We start from the raw sequence: 20,767 nt of genomic DNA, 5'->3' as shown, positions 1-20,767 counted from the left end.
TGCCTTCTGACTTCTGTGGCCCCATCCTGGGCCACCGCCTGGGGTGTCCAGGTGGGAGGAAGTGATGCCTCCATCCCAAACTTCCCAAACCATGGCAGCTCACACCAAATGGTGTCATGGCTGTGTGCCTGGAGGGGGCTCAGGCTGGCATGCTCTGGGAGGCTGAAGGCTTTGTGCACTGTGGGTCCCCTTTTACATGGGGTCAGTCTCCCCAAGACAGTCTCAGAGGCCAAGGGTAGGGCCCTGCTGGGCTTCGGAGGGGTGGGGAGAGCTCAGGCATCCACGTGGGCCTGTCACTCGGGCAGCAGGACTGGAAAGGACACTGTAGGCGTGGGTGGCAGCGAGCTGGTGGCCGGAGTCCTTTGCTTGCTTTGCTATGGGGGGCCAGGGTGGAACCATCCGAGTTTGAAGAGCCTCACTCAGAGACCCTCTGCAGCAGAGGGCCACTGCCAACTGGTCTTTTGCGGTCAGAAGAATAGAATCTATTTTTTCGATCCTTTCCCGTCCCTCTGAATGTGGAGGTGGTGGCGACTGGGGAGGCAGCCACGAACCTGCTCATCTGTCCAGAACACACCTCTGCCACTTCTTTGGGGGACTGTTCCTCCTCAGCTCACGCTGCCAAGTGGTTGTGTAGGAAACTGTCAATCACACCCACCGCCCAGGTGAGGCCACGTGACCAAGGAGAGCCAATCAGAGTACCCCAGGTCCGGGCCGCAATGGTTGGTCCAGGGCTGGACACATGACCCGAGCTGGGCCAATCAGAGCCCTGCCTGGTACTAAGCTGCTCTCTAGGGTTTCTTCCTTTCCGTTTGCATCCCTTAAGGCTAGAAAGCCCTGAGGCGGGCAGCAGTAGGGTCCTTCGGCCCTCAGCCCTCGTAGAAGACCGAGGAAAGAAACTTGCCAGGCGAAGAGGATCAAAGATGAGAGAAGCGAAAGAGGGAGGGAGAGAAAGAATGAGCTGACGGCTTTTGATTTCTTGGGTCACCGAGCCCTCTGGACCTGCTCTGGTTCCTGCATCCTGGGTCCCCAGTAGCCTTCCAGTAGTTTCCCTCTTCACTGAAGCCAGCTGGCCTTGGGCTTCTCTCACGGGTCGTCCAGACTCGATTCTGGAGTCCTGCCTGATTCTGATGCACCCCCCCCCCCCATGCAAAGAGAGGCGCTGGTTCATTTCAGCACCATGGAAAATGAGGTCTTTTATTCTCTACCGAGAGCAGGCTTTACAGAGCCCCAGACAGAGTTCAGGATGGCCCCTGGGCGGGAATGCCCCGAGTGACTGTGTGTGTGTGTGTGGGGGGGGGGGGGACGGGCGTGGTTGCTTCCTGAAGCAGCTCCAGTATTTACACTGCCGGAGCCAGGCCAATCGTGTTGTTCCCTCGATCGAAGACGGTAAAATACAACCTCAGGAAGACATCACCCAGAATCCAGGAGTCCGAGAGCAACAAGCCGCCTTTGCCTTCGTCAAAGTTGCTGTAGCAGGTGCCCTGATGATCCTGGAGGAGACAGAAACTCACCAGTCAGCCCGAGCCCTCACTTGCAGCCCTTCTCTGCTGGATCTCCCTCCCTTCCCGGGAGCCACGTGGCTCTCTGAGCAGCTGCAGAAGTGGGGTGCCCATGCAGGCACCAGAACTCTCTGCCGCTGTCCTCACACTCTGCCTTGTCTTTCCTGTGACTCATGCTCCGGCTGTTCCCTCTGCGGAAAATACCTTTCCTTCTCTCCTCACCCCCACCCGCTCCCAAAGACTGAGCTCAGCCCCTCTCTTGGCAGCCTTCCAGGCCCCAGGCGGGCCCTCCGCGGCCACTCGGCAGCGTCTGCAATGGTGTGGCTTGGCCTCCAGGGGGCCTCCTGCTCCCGGCTGCTACCCCACATTCCTGCAAGTCCCAGATTTGAGGACCAGGTCCCAGGGTGGGCTCCTCACCTCCCGGATGTAGGCACTGGCTGGCACTGAGTAGTTGATGCCGTTGATGGTGAAGACGATGTCAGGCAGGGTGCTGACGGCGTCACAGTCAATTATGTACTGTCAGAGAAAGAGCGAGAGAGGTTGGCCCAGCCGATCCTTCTATGCCTGGAGAGCCCAGAGTGTCCCTGCGGCATGACCCGTCACCTCGCCACTGTAGGACTGCTTGGCATCGATGATCTTCTGTATGTTGAAGACAACGTCAGATGGGCCAATCAGCAACGAGGTTCCGGTATCAATAATGGCCTCGCAGCCACCATCACAAGCAATAACCATCCCGTTCATGGAGATGCTGAGAGACGGGGATAAAGCAGGTACCAGGGTCACACTGGGGGCTCCCTTCACTACCACCCCCTCCCTGGCTGACCCCAGGGCACCCTTTCAGCTCTTGCCTGACAGCTGTTTCCCCTTGTTCTGATCCTACTGACCTTCTTTGACTTCCTTCAGTTCCTGAATGTCCCAAGCTCTCTTGTGCCTCAGGGCCTTTGAATGTGCCGGTTCCCCTTTCTAGAACCATCCCCACTCCCTTTGTCTGGCTAATTTCTCCTCATCTTCCAGGTTCCAGCTTCACTGTCACTTCTTTAGGGAAGTCTTACACCCAGACTCAGTCAGGCTCCTCTCTTGGTCACCTCGGCACACTTTTACTCATTTCTGGCATCTATCAAAGTGGTAAATTCACTATTTGTGTGACTTGTTTCATGTACATCTGCCCTGTTAGATGTACTCTGTAAGAGCAATTTCTATCCTCAGTTCCTCCCTCAAGTGTCCAGCACACAGCAGATGCCGAACATATGTTTGTTGAATGAATAAATGAACCAGTAAGTGAGGGAGGGACGAGAGACCTATATCTGGTGTCTGGCTCATTATGGGGCCCACACAGTGAAGATGGAGGTTCTCATGGGCAGCAGGTGCTCAGAATGACAGGAAGGGAGTCACAGGCTGCTCAACCAGCTCCCAGCTCAGATGCCAGGGCCCCTGGCCAGACAATGCCTGAGCTAGCCCAGGGGGCAGGACACGGGCGACCGAAGCTTCCAAAGGACATTTTAAGCTTTTGTCTGCTGGTATCAGGACCTTGTCAGGAGGCGTGGGGCTATTAGAGCCTGTGCGCGGTGTGTGTGTGTCCATGTGTCTGTGTGTGCGCATGTGTGTCCGTGTGCGGGCATCACCTGGGGCCACCTTCAGAGCGACGGGCTTACCTGTCCACGGACAACTGCCAGTAGAGGGCCTTGGACACAGGCACCCAGTTGAGCTCTCCGCTGTAGTAGGAGTGGTCCACACCGCCAAACATCACCACACTGCCCTCCTCCTCCTTTCTGAGAGGGGGAGGGGGAAAGTGTTCATTGTGAGGGGAAAGTAACCGGGAGGGGGGATTTGCTTTGTCTAAAGCATCGTCTAAAGACACGCTTCTCGTGGCTCACTTGTCCACACGTCACAAAGTCCCACGGAGGAGGCACTCCTCTGCTCTCCATTCTACAGACAGGAAAGTTGGGGCACAGAGGGGTTGAGGCCTGGCTAATGGATGGTGAAGCTGAGTTCAAACCTGGACAGTTTGGCTGCAGGGCTGGCTCTGACCACCCCCTCTGCCAGTCCCTTTCGGCGATCAGAGCACTCGGCCACGTGGTCGGGGGACGTGCCAGCCAGGGAGGTCTGGCCTGTCCTCTTTCAGAAAAGCCGAGTGTCCGGGCTTACATGGGGTGCGGGCTGTGGGGCCCCATGCTCAGCAAGGTCCCGCCTCTCTGCTGTCCCTGTCTTGAAATTCCTAATACTTGTAGAACAAGGGGCCTCCTCTTTTCATGTTGCACTCTTCCTGCAAATTATGTAGAAGGTCCTGGGTGCACACTGTTCGAGGGGGGACATGTCTCTGCTGACCCCTCCCCTTCCTTCCAGAGCAAACCTGTGGGCAAATCTTGTTGCCCGTTCTTCCAACATATATCCCAACTCCTTCTATTGTTCTCCCTCTTCCCTCCACCTCCCTGGACCGAGCTGCCACCCTCTCTCTCCTAAAGAGTCTGCTGTAGCCTCTTCCCTGGCCTCCCTGCCTCCACTCCACTGCATCATTCTCCAGCACACAACCAGGGTGAGCTTTCGAAAATGGAAATTGGATCATGTCTCTTCCCTGCCTCACCCCTGCCAGAGGCCTCCACTCCACGTGGTGCAGAACCCCAGGGGAACCTTGCCCCTGCCTCCCTGCCAGGCTCCATTCCCTCTCCCCTCCTCCCCCAGTGCTCCAGCCACACTGGCCCCCTCGCTGGGCCTCGGGTGCTCCTTCAGACCATTGCACGGGTTTTTCCCTCTGCCTGGGACTTTGCCTCCGCAGGCCGGCTCTCTTCCATCACAGAGGCCTCAGCTCTCAGGGGCCTTTGCTACAGCCCATCTATAGCCACCTGCCTGGGCAATCTTGTGCAAAGCTTCCCTCTGAGCCTCAGTTCCCCTGTCGGTCAAATGAGGGACTTGGACTACAGGGGTCAGCAAAGTTTTCCTGTAAAGGGTCAGATCATCATGATTTTAGGCTTTGCCGCCTGCAGGATAGCCCTTGTGTCTGCTCCGCTCCGTGGTTGTAGAGCAATGGCAGCTACAGACGAGATGGAAACAGATGAGCATGGTTGCATCTCAATAAAACTTTATTTACAAAAACAGGGGCTGGGCCAAATAGGGCCCCCAGGCCATAGTTTGCTGACCCTTGGATCAGGCTATCTCTCAAGAAACTTCAGGATCAAGTAGTCTACACTTTTTTCATGTAACTGGAAGCATCTTACAGCTGATTTGGACAAACAGCTTGTCCAGCCCAGACTTACTTGCTCAAGTAGAAGGCGAAGCGCTCCTCAGAAATGAGACCTTGTTTCCACAGGTTGTCGAAGATGGGGAGGGTCCCTCCGAGGCCGAGGCTGGGGTAGCCCAGGCCCAGGATGCCATCGAAGACTGCATATTCCATGAACTTGCTGGGTTCCCTCAAGCTCAGGCCAAATGCCTGGGACTCATCGATAAGGCCCCCGAACTGTGGGAGAAGAGGGTGTCACCAGGGAAAGGTTTGGAAAGTGGGGCTGGGCTGGGAGAGGCCACTAACAGCAGAGAAAAACCAAGGTGTGGCTGTGCTCTTGGGGACCTCGGCTGGCTATGACAAGCCAGAACAGAGATATAGGTTCTGTGTGCGTGGACCCTGGGGATTTTAACCAACACCTGCTCCTCCTGCTGACGTTATCCGCCCCCCACTTTTTTTTACAGGTGGGGAAACTGACTCAGAGTGGGACTGAATTGTTTCCACTCGAGGACAAAAAGAATAGAGAGGAGGATAGTCTTCTTTTGGGCATGACTGTGATCTGATGACAGAAATGGAGTGAATTCATTGCAGTTGTGGATTCTATGTCCGCCCGAGGAGAGATGCCTGTTATACCACATGCCATCAGAGCTCTTAGGAAATTCTGCCTGGGGGTGCCTGGGTGGCTCAGTCATTAAGCGTCTGCCTTCGGCTCAGATCATGATCCCGGGGTCCTGGGATGGAGCCCCACATGGGGTTCCCTGCTCATCGGGGAGCCTGCTTCTCCCTCTCCCACTCCCCCTGCTTGTGTTCCCTCTCTCGCTGTGTCTCTCTCTGTCAAATAAATAAATAAAATCTTAAAAAAAAAAAAAAAGGAAAATTCTGCCTGGGAAATATGCTGGTGTGTGTGTGTGTGTGTGTGTGTGTGTGTTCAGGCACTTTAGGGGAGGCAGCTCATAGTTTTTATTAGAGTCTCAGAGGCCCCCAAGGGTAAGGACCCATTTTTCAGCCCCCCTCCCCACTTCTGTGGCCTTTGTTTTTTTTGCCTGGGTGCCTGGATCCTCAGCTGCACCCAGAGGCTCCGTATCAGTTCTGCCCTCTTCTCCAAAACATCCCCCATCTGTGTGAGCCCTGCTTCGCATCCCAGCTCTGCCACTTAGCAGGTGCATAACCCTGGGAAAGGCATTCCCTCTCCCTCGATTCACCCATCTGCGTGATGGTAGTAACCGTGCCTGGCACATAGGGCTGGTGCAGGATCAAACAAGTTCTTACCATGAAAGCACCCAGCACCGTGCTGAAAATATAAAAGTGGGTGGTTTTTCCACACCTCTCCCTGTTCCCCCCAAATCAGCCTTGAGCTAACCAAGGGGAAAGGAGCTGCAAATCCATGCCTCCAAGCCCCGCCAGCACGGTGACCCACTCTCTGGGTTAGTTATTCTGGGATTCCATGTGTCAGCGAGGGGTACTGTCTCCCTAGGGAGCCAGCCCCACAGGGCAGGCTGGGGGACTTTGAGAAAGACAGGTGCTCCCACCTGACCCTACATTTGATCCTATAAGCCGTCAATGCTCCCCAGGCCAGCCTTCCTCAGCCTCTGGTTTCCACGTTACCTGAACAGTGTCATAGGCCAGAAATCCTGACATCCTCCCGGAGCCGTACTGGAGGTGGATGGGTCGGCCCGAGGTCCGGAAGGTGGAGGACAGCAGAGGGTTGAAGACATTGTGATTAGCTGCAGACACAGGAGGTGAGCATCTGTCAACCTGCCAAGGACAGAGGACGGGGCAGGGTGGGGGTGGGGGGCACGAGACGGGTGCAGGCGCTCACCGCACGCAGGGCTGGAGCAGTAGACGGAGGGCACCCACAAGTCAGACGAGCCCGTGTCAAAGATGACCTTGAACTCCTGCGGGGGTGTTCCAATGCTGATGGTGCCGACGTAGGCCAGCTGCAGGGGCCGGGAAGGGATGGTTAAGGCAGGTTGCCCTAGTCCTCCCTGACCCCCAGGGTGCCTGCCTCTGTCGGGTGTCCTGAAATCAGCTTTCGACCACTCTACCTTATAGCCTCTACTCAGGCCAGTGCCTCCACTTGAAAAGCTCTTCAGTGTCCCCTGCAGCTCACTAAATCCTTTCCACCCTTCTTGGCCCAGCTTGAGTGCTTCCTCCTCTAGGTAGCCCTCCTAGGTTACCCCAGACCACTTCCTCTGAACTCAAAATAGAACATCAATACCATGCAGTTGGCCCTTTTCCTTGACATTCATTTACTTTCTGCTTGTCTCTCAGGCTGGGCTATGCATTCTTGGAGAAGGGATGAGACCTTTTGTTAACAATAACCCTATGTTAACAATAACGATAACCCTATGTTAACAATAATGATAACTCTATGTTGGTTTTTTCCCCTTTTTTTAAAATTCTATTTTATTATGTGATGTTAATCACCATACATTACATCATTAGTTTTTGATGTAGTGTTCCATGATTCATTGTTTGTGTATAACACCCAGTGCTCCATTCAGTACATGCCCTCTTTAATACCTATCACCAGGCTAACCCATCCCCCCACCCCCTTCCCCTCTAGAACCCTCAGTTTATTTCTCAGAGTCCATAGTCTCTCATGGTTTGTCTCCTCCTCCGATTCCCCCCCTTCATTTTTCCCTTCCTGCTATCTTCTTCTTCTTCTTTTTTTAAAACATATAATGTATTATTTGTTTCAGAGGTACAGGTCTGTGATTCAACAGTCTTACACAATTCACAGCGCTCACCATAGCACATACCCTCCCCAATGTCTGTCACCCAGCCACCCCATCCCTCCCACCCCCCACCACTCCAGCAACCCTCAGTTTGTTTCCTGAGATGATACACGTCTTTCCTTGATTGACTTATTTCGCTCAGCGTAATACCCTCTAGTTCCATCCACATCGTTGCAAATGGCAAGATTTCATTCCTTTTGATGGCTGAGTAATATTCCATTGTATATATATATCACATCTTCTTTATCCATTCATCTGTCGATGGGCATCTTGGCTCTTTCCATAGTTTGGCTATTGTGGTCATTGCTGCTATAAACATCGGGGTGCACATGCCCCTTCGGATCCCTACATTTGTATCTTTGGGGTAAATACCCAGTAGTGCAATTGCTGGATCATATGGTAGCTCTATTTTCAACTTTTTGAGGAGCCTCCATACTGTTTTCCAGAGTGGCTGCACCAGCTTGCATTCCCACCAACAGTGTAGGAGGGTTCCCCTTTCTCCGCACCCCGCCAACATCTATCGTTTCCTGACTTGTTAATTTTAGCCATTCTGACTGGTGTGAGGTGGTATCTCATTGAGGTTTTGATTTGGATTTCCCTGATGCCGAGTGATGTTGAACACTTTTTCATGTGTCTGTTGGCCATTTGGATGTCTTCTTTGGAAAATGTCTGTTCATGTCTTCTGCCCATTTCTTGACTGGATCATTTGTTCTTTGGGTGTTGAATTTGATAAGTTCTTTATAGATTTTGGATACTAGCCCTTTATCTGATATGTCATTTGCAAATATCTTCTCCCACTCTGTAAGTTGTCTTTTGGTTTTGTTGACTGTTTCCCTTGCTGTGCAAAAGCTTTTTATCTTGATGAAGTCCCAATAGTTCATTTTTGCCCTTGCTTCCCTTGCCTTTGGCGATGTTTCTAGGAAGAAGTTGCTGTGGCTGAGGTCGAATCTCATTTACAATTGCACCCAAAACCATAAAATACCTAGGAATAAATCTAACCAAAGAGGCAAAGAATCTGTACTCAGAAAACTATGAAATACTCATGAAAGAAATTGAGGAAGACACAAAGAAACGGAAAAACGTTCCATGCTCATGGATTGGAAGAACAAATATTGTGAAGATGTCAATGCTACCTAGAGCAATCTACACATTCAATGCAATCCCCATCAAAATACCATCCACTTTTTTCAAAGAAATGGAACAAATAATCCTAAAATTTGTAGGGAACCAGAAAAGACCCCGAATAGCCAGAGGAATGTTGAAAAAGAAAAACAAAGCTGGAGGCATCACGATTCCGGATTTCAAGTTGTATTACAAAGCTGTGGTCATCAAGAGAGTATGGTACTGGCACAAAAACAGACACATAGATCAATGGAACAGAATAGAGAGCCCAGAAATGGACCCTCAACTCTATGGTCAACTAATCTTTGACAAAGCAGGAAAGAATGGCCAATGGAGAAAAGACAGTCTCTTTAACAGATGGTGTTGGGAAAATTGGACAGCCACATGCAGGAGAATGAAACTGGACCATTTCCTTACACCGCACACAAAAATAGACTCCAAATGGTTGAAAGACCTCAATGTGAGACAGGAGTCCATCAACATCCTAAAGGAGAACACAGGCAGCAATCTATGTTAGTTTTTTATGGCCTCACACATTGTAGGCGCTCAATAACTTTTTTACTGGTGTCGTTCTTGGGGCTGGGGAGGCTGAACTGCTTCTGCCTGGGGTGTCCAACTTGGTTTGCAGTGGGCTTTGTCGTTGGAGCAGACATGCTCACCCTTCTACTCTAACTCAGTGATTTGCTTAGTTCAGAAAGAACAAAATCCCTCAAGCCAAGTGCGGTGGTGCATACGTGCCAAGGATGTATCGTCGGCACCGAAATGGATATTTCCTGTCACCTGCTCATTGCTGAACCTGGTCACCACAGACCAGGAGTTAAGGGTGGGGGTGACTTCTCCTCTGGGGATGGGGGTCCCTGTTCCCCGGCATTTCTGCCTGCAGGAGCCCCAGCCCCAGCATCTCTGCTCACACTTCCAGATGAACCCCAGCACTTGGCCGGAGCCCTAGGGTCTGCTCTGGAGAGTCCTCCGCACCCCCGCTTCCCCCCAATTCCTCCCCACCACACTTACATCCAGGTAGTTCCTCATGGGTTCATAATATACCCCCAGGTCCGGATCTACAGACTCAACAAACTTGTAGGCCAGGTTGTAAGGATGCTTCTCCAGGTAATCTCTCAGCCTGTCTTTCTCCCTGAGGTTTTCTCTCATGGACTTGATCCTTGTCAGAGGGATTCTTTAAGCCAGCATTGGGAAAGAGAAACAAATGAGAGACAGCGATCTCACCTGCCCTGTGTTACAATATAACTATTACATCTCATGCTGTAATCCTACCATATTTCCCAAATATTTTTATGATGTCATCTTATCATCAGGATGGGCCACCCAACACCATGGAAAGACTATGGCAGGAAACTTAGGTTTGAATATAGGTTCTGTTGTGTAATCTTGGGTAAGCCATGTGGCCTTTCTGTGCCTCAGTTTTCCCACCTACAAAAAGGTGGAATGATAATAACCCCCTCACATAGAATGTTTGGGGTGTTAAGCAAAATGACGGCTATCATGCACCTGACAGATAGGAACTCTTGACAGTGGCAGTTGTCCCTATTGCCACTGTCATCTTTCTGTGTCTTTCTCAAAGAAACCCTGGGAAGGAGGTAGAATGGAAATCATCATCCTCTTTTTATAGGGAGCTGGTGACTTGGCTATTGTCACACTGCTTGTTAGAGGCAAAACTGGGCCTACCAGTAGCCCTTTTGATCTTTTTCCAGGGCTCAACCTAAAGAGAGGGGTTATGAAGGAAGTGAGGCGATGGGGAATAAATTAGAGAAATTAAGAGGATAGAGAAACAAGAAGGACTCAAAGTAGGAAAAACACAGTTTTGCATGGAGAGAGACATCCAAAAAGACAGAGACATATACATATGAAAATGGAGTGAGAGCAGAGAGAAGACCTAGAAACAAATGCAGGAAAAATGCTGTTCCTAGACAGGACCATGTCTACAGTTGCACAGGTTGTGCACTGAACAATTCCAAGGGGTGCCATTTCATACAGCTCATGATATGACTGGCACTCCTGGAGTTGTACAATCCTGCAGGCCTGTCTCAAGTCACCTGGACCCCACAGTGCATGTGGTAAGTTACTGATCAATAAATGGAGCCTTGAACTTTAAGACAGTCTGGGGGTGATTATATTCTCTTCTCTATCCATGGATGGGCAGGAGAATAAGAGGGCAAGAAAGAGCCCAGAAAGAGAGCTGATGCCGCCTGCATGCCCTGTACTTACGTGACTAAGCACTCTGAGAGGGCCACCAGCCCGAGGACCCCAAACCACTTCATGCTTTTTTCTTGGGTTCTGAGCAAGCAATGGCCAGCATGAGTTGCTTGTTATATGTGATCTGACCTGCCTTAGTCGCGCCCCTGAGGGCTGCTAAGTGGACCTGATAAGACATATGACCCTCTCTGATAAGATCTCTATCCCCATCAGTGTTTGTGAGGAGGGGATTTAGAAAATTCACAGAATACAGAGATTTCTATTGTGATCTCTTCCTTGGAGCTTGGCTGAAAAAAAAAAAACAAAACCAAAAAACAAACCAAATAAACAATCCTAAACCATAAATTCTAACAAAGAGTGGGGAGACTCTTCCTATCTTGGAGATAAAGGTGCTGATAATAATGTGCTAAAAATAAGTGGCAGGTGCTATGCTTGCCTTTTCTGATCTTGTGCAGTCTCCCCAGGGCCCGTGAGGTGTGCATTGCTATCCTCATTTGGAGAGGAGATTGCTAGGAGGAAGGGGGTCAAATGTCACCGTGAGGACACCAGGTACAGCACACGGGCATGTAAGTGACTTTAGGTGGTGGGATGGCACAGACCAGGGGCACGCATGATGCCGCTCTGCACATTACAATTGCATAATTTTAAGATTTTATTTATTTGCAGAGAGACAATGAGAGAGAGAGCATGAGAGGGAGGAGGGTCAGAGGGAGAAGCAGACTCCCTGCCGAGCAGGGAGCCCGATGCAGGACTCGATCCTGGGACTCCAGGATCATGACCTGAGCTGAAGGCAGTCGCTTAACCAACTGAGCCACCCAGGTGCCCTACAATTGCATAATTTTAATGTTAGAAGAAATGTGATGCAGGTATCCAAGAGATCTGTTATTCATACAACAAACACTTATTGGGGCCCCACTGTGTGCTGGAGCCTGGGCTAGATGCTGGAAAGTCAAATAAGACACAAGTGGTCCTTGGGGTGCCTGGCTGGCTCATTTGGAAGAGCATGCAACGCTTGATCTCGGGGGGTTGTAAGTTCAATCCCCACGTTGGGTGTAGAGATTATAAAAAAAAAAAAAGACACTAGTGGTCATTGCCTTCAGGAAGCTAGCAGTCAAGGGCGGGGCTCACAAACTCATGATCTAGGAGGTGAGGGAGATGAATGGAAGGGCTGGATGGGCATCCTGGGCCCGAGGCAGCACGAACCCCATGACAAGGAGGCCCCTTCTACCCTGTTCCCACCAGCAGTTTCCATGTCTGGCTGGCGATGCCAGACTGGCCATGTTTTCAAGAGATGTCAGAAGTCTGGATATTTATGGGCGCCTGGGTGGCTCAGTTGGTTAAGCGACTGCCTTCGGCTCAGGTCATGATCCTGGAGTCCCGGGATCGAGTCCCGCATCGGGCTCCCTGCTCAGCAAAAAAAAGAAGTCTCAATATTTATGTGAAATCCTTATCTTCACATGTAAGCAACTACTTTCTTAAAACAAAAATAAAAACAAAAAACAGACCCACAAACATAGGGTGAGCCAAGCCTCAAGCCACTATGGGCTGGAGTCAACAAGTAGGCTGTATAGGGTTTTATTTCTAGCCTAGAGGCGGAAGTAGGGCGCAGACTGAGGGGGTGTTCAATTCACGTTGGTTGGATGAAGAAGAGACTGAATGCATCCTAGCCATGCGAGTTTTCCTTGCATTTGTAAAGAAAGACCACCAAGGTCAGATCAACTAACAAACTTACCAGTAATCTCCATTTGCTGAGCACCTGACATAGCTCCCCTATGGGATCCATACCTCGAACTATTTTGTCTGCCAAACCAAATGCACAGAGGAATAATTAATTTTTAAGTTTGTCAATCAAAGAAGGTAAAAAAAAAAAAAAAAGTATCCAGAGCTTTTGCTCAGCCTGAGATGAACAGGGCTACCTATCAAACTGGTATCATTCCAGCCAAAGTAAGGAGAATGGAACTTTATGGCTCCTTCCAGGACTGCTGGGGAACCTAGTGTTCCTCTGTGAGATCTGTCCAGGCCTGACCGTTGAGTAGGAGGCTGGCCTGGTCCCCAGGCCTGGGTGGCCGATGGAGTGGGGAGCACTGCATCTTACCCCTCAATTCTCCGCATTGTTAAAATTTCGTTTTGGTGGTCCAACCTTATGGAAGGGATTTGACAGCATCTAGCAAATGACACATACATGCCCCTTTTTTTTTAAATAAAGATTTTATTTATTTATTTGAGAGAGAGAGAATGAGAGACAGAGACCACGAGAGGGAAGAGGGCAGAGGGAGAAGCAGACCCCCTGCCGAGCAGGGAGCCCGATGTGGGACTCGATCCCGGGACTCCAGGATCATGACCTGAGCCGAAGGCAGTCGCTTAACCAACTGAGCCACCCAGGCACCCTACATGCCCTTTTTAAATGTAGCAATTCTACTTCTAGGATTCTAATCCAAAGACACATTTTGACAACAATAGAAAACTACTGTTAGATAAGCCAACCAAGTCAATTTTAAAGGTCTAATTGGCTTTAGTGGACAATTCACGGATCGAGCAGCATCCTTTCTAGCAAATAGAGGGGAACTCCTGAGGCGTTTGTACAACATGGAAAGTATTCATGGAAGGAGGGTGGGGTAAGAAAGTTACCAGCAAAAGAAAAAGATTTTCCAGGTGAGGCTGCTTTCCCTTGGGGGGGAAACCAAGCCGTCTTATCAGACAGATCACCTCATCTTCCTCTAGGGGATGGAGAGGGCCCGTTTGGCTGACTCATTGGCGGGCATCGGAAAATTCCTGACTGACTAGTTAAGATTACCTTTCTGGGGGAGGTTGAAACTGCAGTTAGATTCTCTATTAAGCTTCCACTGGGGGCTTGGCCTAAGTGATGCCATTTTGGGCCTGTGATTTTTTTTAAGACGTACGCACCAGCTCTGCACTGCAATGTTATTTGCAAAAGCAAAACATTAGCAGTGTGCCCGAAGTGACCATCAACCGGGGACATCAGTCAGATAAGCTACAATGCGGGCCGCACAACTGGGTATAATGCAGATGGCAAAAAGAAGGGGACGGTTGAAATCTCCAGGGTATATTGTTTGTTTAAAAGAAAAAAAGAGGGGGCAGAACAGAACAGTATTTATAGCTTGCTGCTTTTACATACCCAGACACGCATGTTTTTAATAAGAATCAGTGCAAGGAGAAACCCAAAATTAATAAGACTAGGTATTAATGGGGAAAGGCAGGGATAGAGGTGAGATTTTTCTTGTTTTCTAGTTTGACTCTGCCACCAGGTAAATGTTTTACAGAATCCATTGATCAAAAAGACATCCCTCAAAATTGAGAACTAAAACAAATGAACCCCGGGGCACCTGGATGGCTCAGTTGTTTAAGCGTCTGCCTTCAGCCTGGGTCATGATCCCAGGGTCCTGGGATGGAGCCCGTCATTGGGCTCTCTGCTCATTAAAAGAATAATAATAATAAAATAAAACAAATGAACCCAACGGTTACCAAGTTGGTAACATAACCACACAGAGCAAAACATTACCTCGAGGGGCACCTGCGTGGCTCAGTCATTAAGCGTCTGCCTTCGGCTCAGGTCATGATCCCAGGATCCTGGGATCGAGTCCCACATCGGGCTCCCTGCTCAGCGGGAAGCCTGCTTCTCCCTCTTCCACTCCCCCTGCTTGTGTTCCCTCTCTCGCTGTCAATCTCTCTGTCAAATAAATAAATAAAATCTTAAAAAAAAAAAAACCTTGAGTGGCTTTATTTTTTGTTTGTTTGTTTGTTTTAAAGATTTTATTCATTCATTTGACAGAGATATATAGAGAGAGCACAAGTAGGCAGAGAGGCAGGCAGAGGGAGAGGGAGAGGGAGAAGCAGACCCTCCACTGAGCAGGGAGCCCGACGCGGGGCTTGATCCCAGGACCCCGAGATCATGACCCGAGCCGAAGGCAGCCGTTCAACTGACTGAGCCACCCAGGTGCCCCTATTTTTTTTTTTTTTAAAGATTTTATTTATTTATTTGACACAGAGAGAGAGAGGCACAAGCAGGCAGAGGGAGAGGGAGAAGCAGATTCCCCACTGAGTAGAGAGCCCGATGCGGGACTCGATCCCAGGACTCTGAGATCATGATCTGAGCCCAAGGCAGGGGCTTAACCCACTGAGCCACCCAGGTGCCCCTCAAGTGTCTTTAAAATGCAGAATTTTGACTCTACATTCACAGGGTGGGGGGTACTTTCCAAGGATAAACAACAGTGACAACAAGGAAAAAAACAACGAAATCTGCAACTTCCTCTAGTAACCTTATTATTGGTCATGTTGCCACTGTTATTTTGAAACCCTGAAGTTAGAGGTTAAAGCCAGTCAGTAATTAATTATGCGAATGTTGTCCTGAACCAAGACTTTCAGTGGAAGAATAAAGAGATGTAAGTCCACAACAAAAAAGTTAGAAGTAAAACCCTGCCATCTTAAAACTTGAACTGGAAGTCTAAGTTTGTACTAATTAATTATTTTTCTCTTTCTAACAAAATATGTAGAGTTGACCTGAGAATAATGTGGGGTTTAGGGGCACAGACCCCTTCTCCACGGGCTGCTGAAAATCCGCATATGACTTTTGACTCCCCTAAAACTTCACTACTAACAGCCTGCCGTTGGCCAGAAGCCTTACCGATGACCTAAAAAGTCGATGAACACTTTTGTATGTTATGTTATGTTATACGATATTTTGTATGTTATGTGTATTATGTCCTGTATTCTTATAATAAAGTGAGCTAGAGAAAAGAAAATGTTATTAAGAAGTTCACGAGGAAGGGAAAAATATGTTTATAGCACTGCACCCCATGTACTGCAAAGATTCTGTGTGTAAACAGACCTGGACCTGCACAGCCCAGACCCGTGTTGTTCACGAGTTGACTGTATCTCTTGGTTCTGGCAGCCGAAAAACCTAGAAGCCATGATAATGTGATAGCATGGAGTATCCTGAGGCCCAGCTTGTGGCCTCCAGATACTGATACCATTTACCACTAGAGGATCAGGGATTCTTGAGGAGATGGCTGATTCCAGGGCTGGGCCAAGAAATGCACAGAAGGAGCCAAGAATATCTTCAAAGTCCAGAAAGTTGGGAGCCTCCAAAGATCACTGGAGTCCTGTCCAAGGCTCGGGAATCAGTAGGAGGAGGCTTCCTGTGGCCAAAAGTGGGACAATTTGAGCATCACATCAACTCAATCGAAACAAATTAAACACACAAAAAGCCATGAGTTCCGTATGATACTATACGGCAGCTACTTCATCACCATGGGGGGACTGCTAGGGCACCGACTCATTCTGATCATTGATAGAGAAAGGGAAATAATCATCAGTATGTATGCTGTTTTTGTCTGAGCGAATATTTCAGGTATATTTCAAGTAACTACAAATAATGCTGAAGGAAAATTCTTTATTGAAGAATTCTAGAAATTAAACTCAGAAGGAATGGTAGAATGAAGAAATCACTGTTTTGCAGTTCCTAATAAAACAATGGATCTAGGGGAAGAGCATCAGCGGATATTGGACCCATAAATGAGAGGTCGAAGGGGGAAGTCCAATAGATGTTGATCACATCAGGACCCACTGATCAACCCTAGCATCTATCAATTATGTACCTATTGAAATGATGTAGTAAGAGATCCACGGAACTGTCTATGAAGTATTCCAATAAAAAATTTTCAACTTAAGTCCGAATCTAACTAGCAGTCTTCAGGAAGTATGTAGATAAAGGAACAAGGAGGCAATCATCTAAACCCAATACTTGGGACATTCTAGAAGATAAGTGACCCCCACCCACTCCCACTTTTTAAAGATTTATTTATTTATTTTAGAGAGAGAAGGAGAGAGAGCAGAGGGAGGGGCAGAGGGTGAGAAGCCGACTCCCCATTGAGTGCAGAGCCCAACATGGGGCTTGATCTCACAACCCTGGGATCATGACCTGAGCCGAAATCAAGAGTCAGATGCTCAACCTACTGAGCCACCCAGGCGCCCCTCGCTCCCTCACTTTTTGAAGAAAAAAGCATAAAAACGGGAAAGTATTATTTATTCAAAGTCTTAGACAACAACCAAATGCAACCCATGTATATATTCTTTAGATCCTAGTCCCTAATTCAAATCAATAAACCATTAAAAGGCATTTTGAGGGAATTAGGGAAATTTGAACATGGACTGGACATTAGATGATATTAAAGCTATTGGTAATTTTGTTTGGGGTACAATAGCATTGTGATTACATACATTTTAAAAATCCTTACCTCTTGGAGATGTACAATAAAGTCTTAAAGTGAAATGGTAATCTGTGTCTTAAAGTGCACCAGCAAAAATGAATGAATAACAACATTTTTAAACATGAGGGTCTAGATAAAACAAAGATTTGTGTAATTTCTATGGACGGAGTTGTATCTCCCTCCCTGCCCCCCAAATTCATATGTTGAAGCTTAACTCCCAATACGATGGTATTTGGAAGTGGGCTGGTTGGGAGGGAGTTGGGTTTAGCTGAGGCCGTGAAAGTGGGCCCTCCTGATGGCCTTTAAAGAAGAGACCCCAGAGAGCTGTCCTCAATCCCCCCACCATGTGAGGGCACAGTGAGAAGGGGGCTCTCACCAGGAACGGAACTGGCCGGCACCTTGATCTGGGACTTCCAGCCTCCAGTTTATATGGTCTTTCATTATGGTGGCTTGGGCTGAGGAGTAGTGTTGTAACTCTTGACGCTGAGTGATGCTATTGTGGAGTTCATGACACTATCCTTTTTCACTTTTGTTAGGTTTGAAAGATTTTGTGTAATCAGAAGTTTGACAAACTTGCATTTTGAAGTTTCTGCCTTTAGTGTTACCCCAAGGGGCCCAAGAAGAGCAGATGTGGATGGGACCTTGCTAACTGAGTCACTGGGAGCCTCCACTGCTCACCCTCCCGCTCTTCACCTGAGAACTGCCCCCTTCCCTCCCACCCGGGGCTGCTTGACCATCCAGCTTGAGACTTTGAGGAGACATGCCAGGGCCTGGACGTGGAAGGGATGAGGACATTTTTAGGAAAAACCCAACTGGGCATGCCCCTCCTTGGACCCCTCTTCTTTGGTGCCATCTGCAGGGTGAGGGAAAGGCCTGGGTAGGGAGGGAGCCAAGGAGTGAGGTGGGGGGTGGGGGAGACTTGGAAAGGAAGGAGAGGGGGTCAGCTTGTGCAGACCCAGGAGGGACTGGGACGTGGAAGAAGGAATGGTACCGACCAGGGGTCAAGCCCCCCTGGGTCTTCCAGGAAATGCTGGAGGTGCCATCATGCCCTGTTGGAATGGAGGTGGTAAGAGCCATCCTTATTGCTAGTGGGTCATGGGGAAGAGGGACAACCACAGTTGGTGGCCCTTCAATTACTCCCTAGCTGTCGGCATCCTCTCAAGCTGGACAGCAAGAGGGCAGGTCATCCAAAACATTTGAAATATTGTCTGATTTAGCTGACCTTCCTGTCACGTCTTGTCCCCAGAGTCCTTTTGTTGGTATTTATTCCTTTAGGAGAGGTGATTCATCAGCCTGACTTGGGTTTCTGTTGAAGAATCCACAACTTTCCCGCTGGTAACGTCTGCCTTTTAACTTCCTGACCACAGATTCCGAGGGGCAGAATGTTCTGCGGGATGGGGCCCCGAGGCCCTCCAGCTCGTGGGTGGCAGTTACATGGCCCCTGGTCTGCCATCCCCCCACCCTGAGTGCGGGGCAGACACGGCCAGGCAATCTGAGCGCTGGATGTGGCCTCGCCGTCCTGAGCAATGTGCACCCCCAGCCACTTGTCACACTAACCAGCACTGGCGTGCAGTCTGTTTTCCTGGAACAAGTCCAATCCCCTCATTCTAGAGAGGAAGAAACTCGAGGCCGGGGAGTGTCACTTACCAAAAAGTCGCAAGGTGAATTAGCGAAGCGTTGGGACTCGAGGTGTCTGGTCCTCAGGCTGGGAGAGCTCTGAGCCGGGACAGCTCAGAGAAGGCTCCCTGCTGCCAGCCTCCGTGGGCAACTCTCAGAGGCCGGCTGGTGCCAGAGCTGAGCTCCTTCCCCTTCCTTCTCCAGTCTGGCCAGCTTCCGTCCGCAGCCCTGCCTCTGGGGCCAGCAGGAAAGCCATCCTGGGAGCTGGCTCTCCCCGGGGCCAGCTGGAGTGGCACGCGGATGCAGGAGGCAGCCGTGACAGCCCCTGACTCATGCCCAGTGCAGTAGTCCCACGGCTCCCCCTCCCCTGGCAGGCAATAGCCACCCTGCTGGATGGCACGGCATGGGCCGGAATTTAGAGCAATGAACCCTTTCTGCTCAGCCTTTGGCAACTTCTACCCAATGTTTTATTTGCTCTTCAGGGAATACGTGGCCGAGTCAGGAGCCTCTGACAAGGGACTTGTCTGATGCTCCGGAAAGATCTTGGAGCTTTGAGGGCCCTGATGGGGGATGAAACCACCCCCGCTCTATGGGGACTGCGCTGTGTGGATCTGGATGGAGGAAAAGGGCAGACCCATAAGGACAGGCTGGGCATTACCTCCGTCCCAACTGCTTGCGAGCTGAGTTCCAGCCAGCAGGCCTCAGGGTCGGGTGCTGATGCTGATGCCCCGTGGCCGTCTTTGGAGAAGGAACGGAGGAACCGGATTCTGCCCAGGGAGCCACCACCTCTGGCGATCACACAGGGGAAGATCAGACAAGAGCATTTACTTTCCTCTTGGCCTTATCGGTGTGCTGGAGGTTCCACCCAGGAGGATAAGCAAACTGAGGGACTCAGAGCCTTTGCTGGAGGCATGACGGCCCCTGGGCCCCCGGTGATAGCCGGCTTATCCACACAGCCCAGGGCCTAGAGCCCATTTGGCAGTTCCGCCCTGATCTTCCTGCCTCAGTCTGCAGCAGGCCCTTGCTGGTAACTCACAAGTGAAGTATGTGACGAAGTCAGGTGGGTGATGTGTGGCCTAGATGTCCCCTGGTGGGCTGTGGGATGTCGAGGTGTGCAAGGAAGACTGGAGGTGGAAAAGTGGCCATTTTAAAAAAAATTATTTATTTATTTTATTTTATTTTGTTAGTCACCATACATTACATCATTAGTTTTTGATGTAGTGTTCCATGATTCGTTGTTTTTGTATAACACCCAGTGCTCCGTTCAGTACGTGCCCTCTTTAATACCCATCACCGGGCTAACCCATCTCCCCACCCCCTCCCCTCTAGAACCCTCAGTTTGTTTCTCAGAGTCCATAGTCTCTCATGGTTCATCTCTCCCTCCGATTTCCCCCCCTTCATTTTTCCCTTCCTTCTCCTAATGTCCTCCATGCTATTCCTTATGTTCCACAAATAAGTGAAACCATATGATATTGACTTTCTCTGCTTGACTTATTTCACTTAGCATAATGTCCTCCAGTCCCATCCATGTTGATGTAAAACTTGGGTATTCATCCTTTCTGATGGCTGAGTAATATTCCATTGTATATATGGACCACATCTTCTTTATCCATTCATCTGTTGAAGGGCATCTCGGCTCTTTCCTCAGTTTGGCTATTGCGGACATTGCTGCTATGAACATTGGGGTCTTATGGCCCTTCTTTTCACTACATCTGTGTCTTTGGGGTAAATACATCATCATTAGCCATCAGGGAAAAGTGGCCATTTATGGAATTTGGTTACCCTGGGCTTTTGCAATTGTGCTTCCCTTGTTTGGAATGTTCTTCTCCCAGCCCTTTGCATGGCTGGCTCCTTCCCATTTCAGCTGTCATCTCTACTATCCCCTCCTCAGCGAGGCCTTCCGTGGCCACTCCAGTCTCCCAGGCCCAGAGCCTGACTCATTCAAGGAGCCCCACAGATGCTGGATACATTCTCCCATGTGCTTTCCATGGATGCCCTACGAGGTCGAGATTGTCCCCAATTTACAAATGGGGAAACTGAGGCTTGGAGGAGTCAAGTACTCCCTTGAGGAGATATGGCTAGTAGTGCGTAGTACAGTCGTGATTTGAACCCAGGTCTGCCTGACTGCAAATTCCATGC

The 20,767-nt window shown here is 49.7% G+C and overlaps 1 protein-coding gene across 1 annotated transcript; it reads right to left on the bottom strand.

Moving 5' to 3' along the window:
- Positions 1-1,174: 1,174 nt before the first annotated feature.
- LOC118015621 (pepsin F-like) lies at positions 1,175-10,852 on the bottom strand. The gene is made up of 9 exons (XM_035012361.1): positions 10,797-10,852; positions 9,585-9,747; positions 6,533-6,650; positions 6,319-6,437; positions 4,751-4,950; positions 3,152-3,268; positions 2,103-2,247; positions 1,917-2,015; positions 1,175-1,490 (listed from the first exon to the last, which is right to left on the bottom strand). The coding sequence occupies exons 1-9, from the start codon at positions 10,847-10,849 to the stop codon at positions 1,338-1,340; spliced, it is 1,167 nt and encodes a 388-aa protein (XP_034868252.1). The 5' UTR covers positions 10,850-10,852; the 3' UTR covers positions 1,175-1,337.
- Between the last annotated feature and the right edge of the window lie 9,915 nt (positions 10,853-20,767).

The sequence above is a fragment of the Mirounga leonina genome, unplaced genomic scaffold (assembly GCF_011800145.1).
Source record: "Mirounga leonina isolate KUSES-001 unplaced genomic scaffold, KU_Mleo_1.0 Mir_166, whole genome shotgun sequence".
Taxonomy (NCBI): domain Eukaryota; kingdom Metazoa; phylum Chordata; class Mammalia; order Carnivora; family Phocidae; genus Mirounga; species Mirounga leonina.
This window is presented reverse-complemented; position numbering and strand designations above follow the sequence as displayed.

What these genes read in the sequence shown, in the direction of transcription:
- LOC118015621 (XM_035012361.1), bottom strand. Translation starts at nt 10,849, where the DNA reads ATGAAGTGGTTTGGGGTCCTCGGGCTGGTGGCCCTCTCAGAGTGCTTA. An exon ending in CTGCTCCAGCCCTGCGTGCG is followed by an intron (nt 6,438 to 6,532) that starts GTGAGCGCCTGC and finishes CTGTGTCTGCAG; the next exon opens with CTAATCACAATGTCTTCAAC. An exon ending in AGCAGTCCTACAGTGGCGAG is followed by an intron (nt 2,016 to 2,102) that starts GTGACGGGTCAT and finishes TTTCTCTGACAG; the next exon opens with TACATAATTGACTGTGACGC.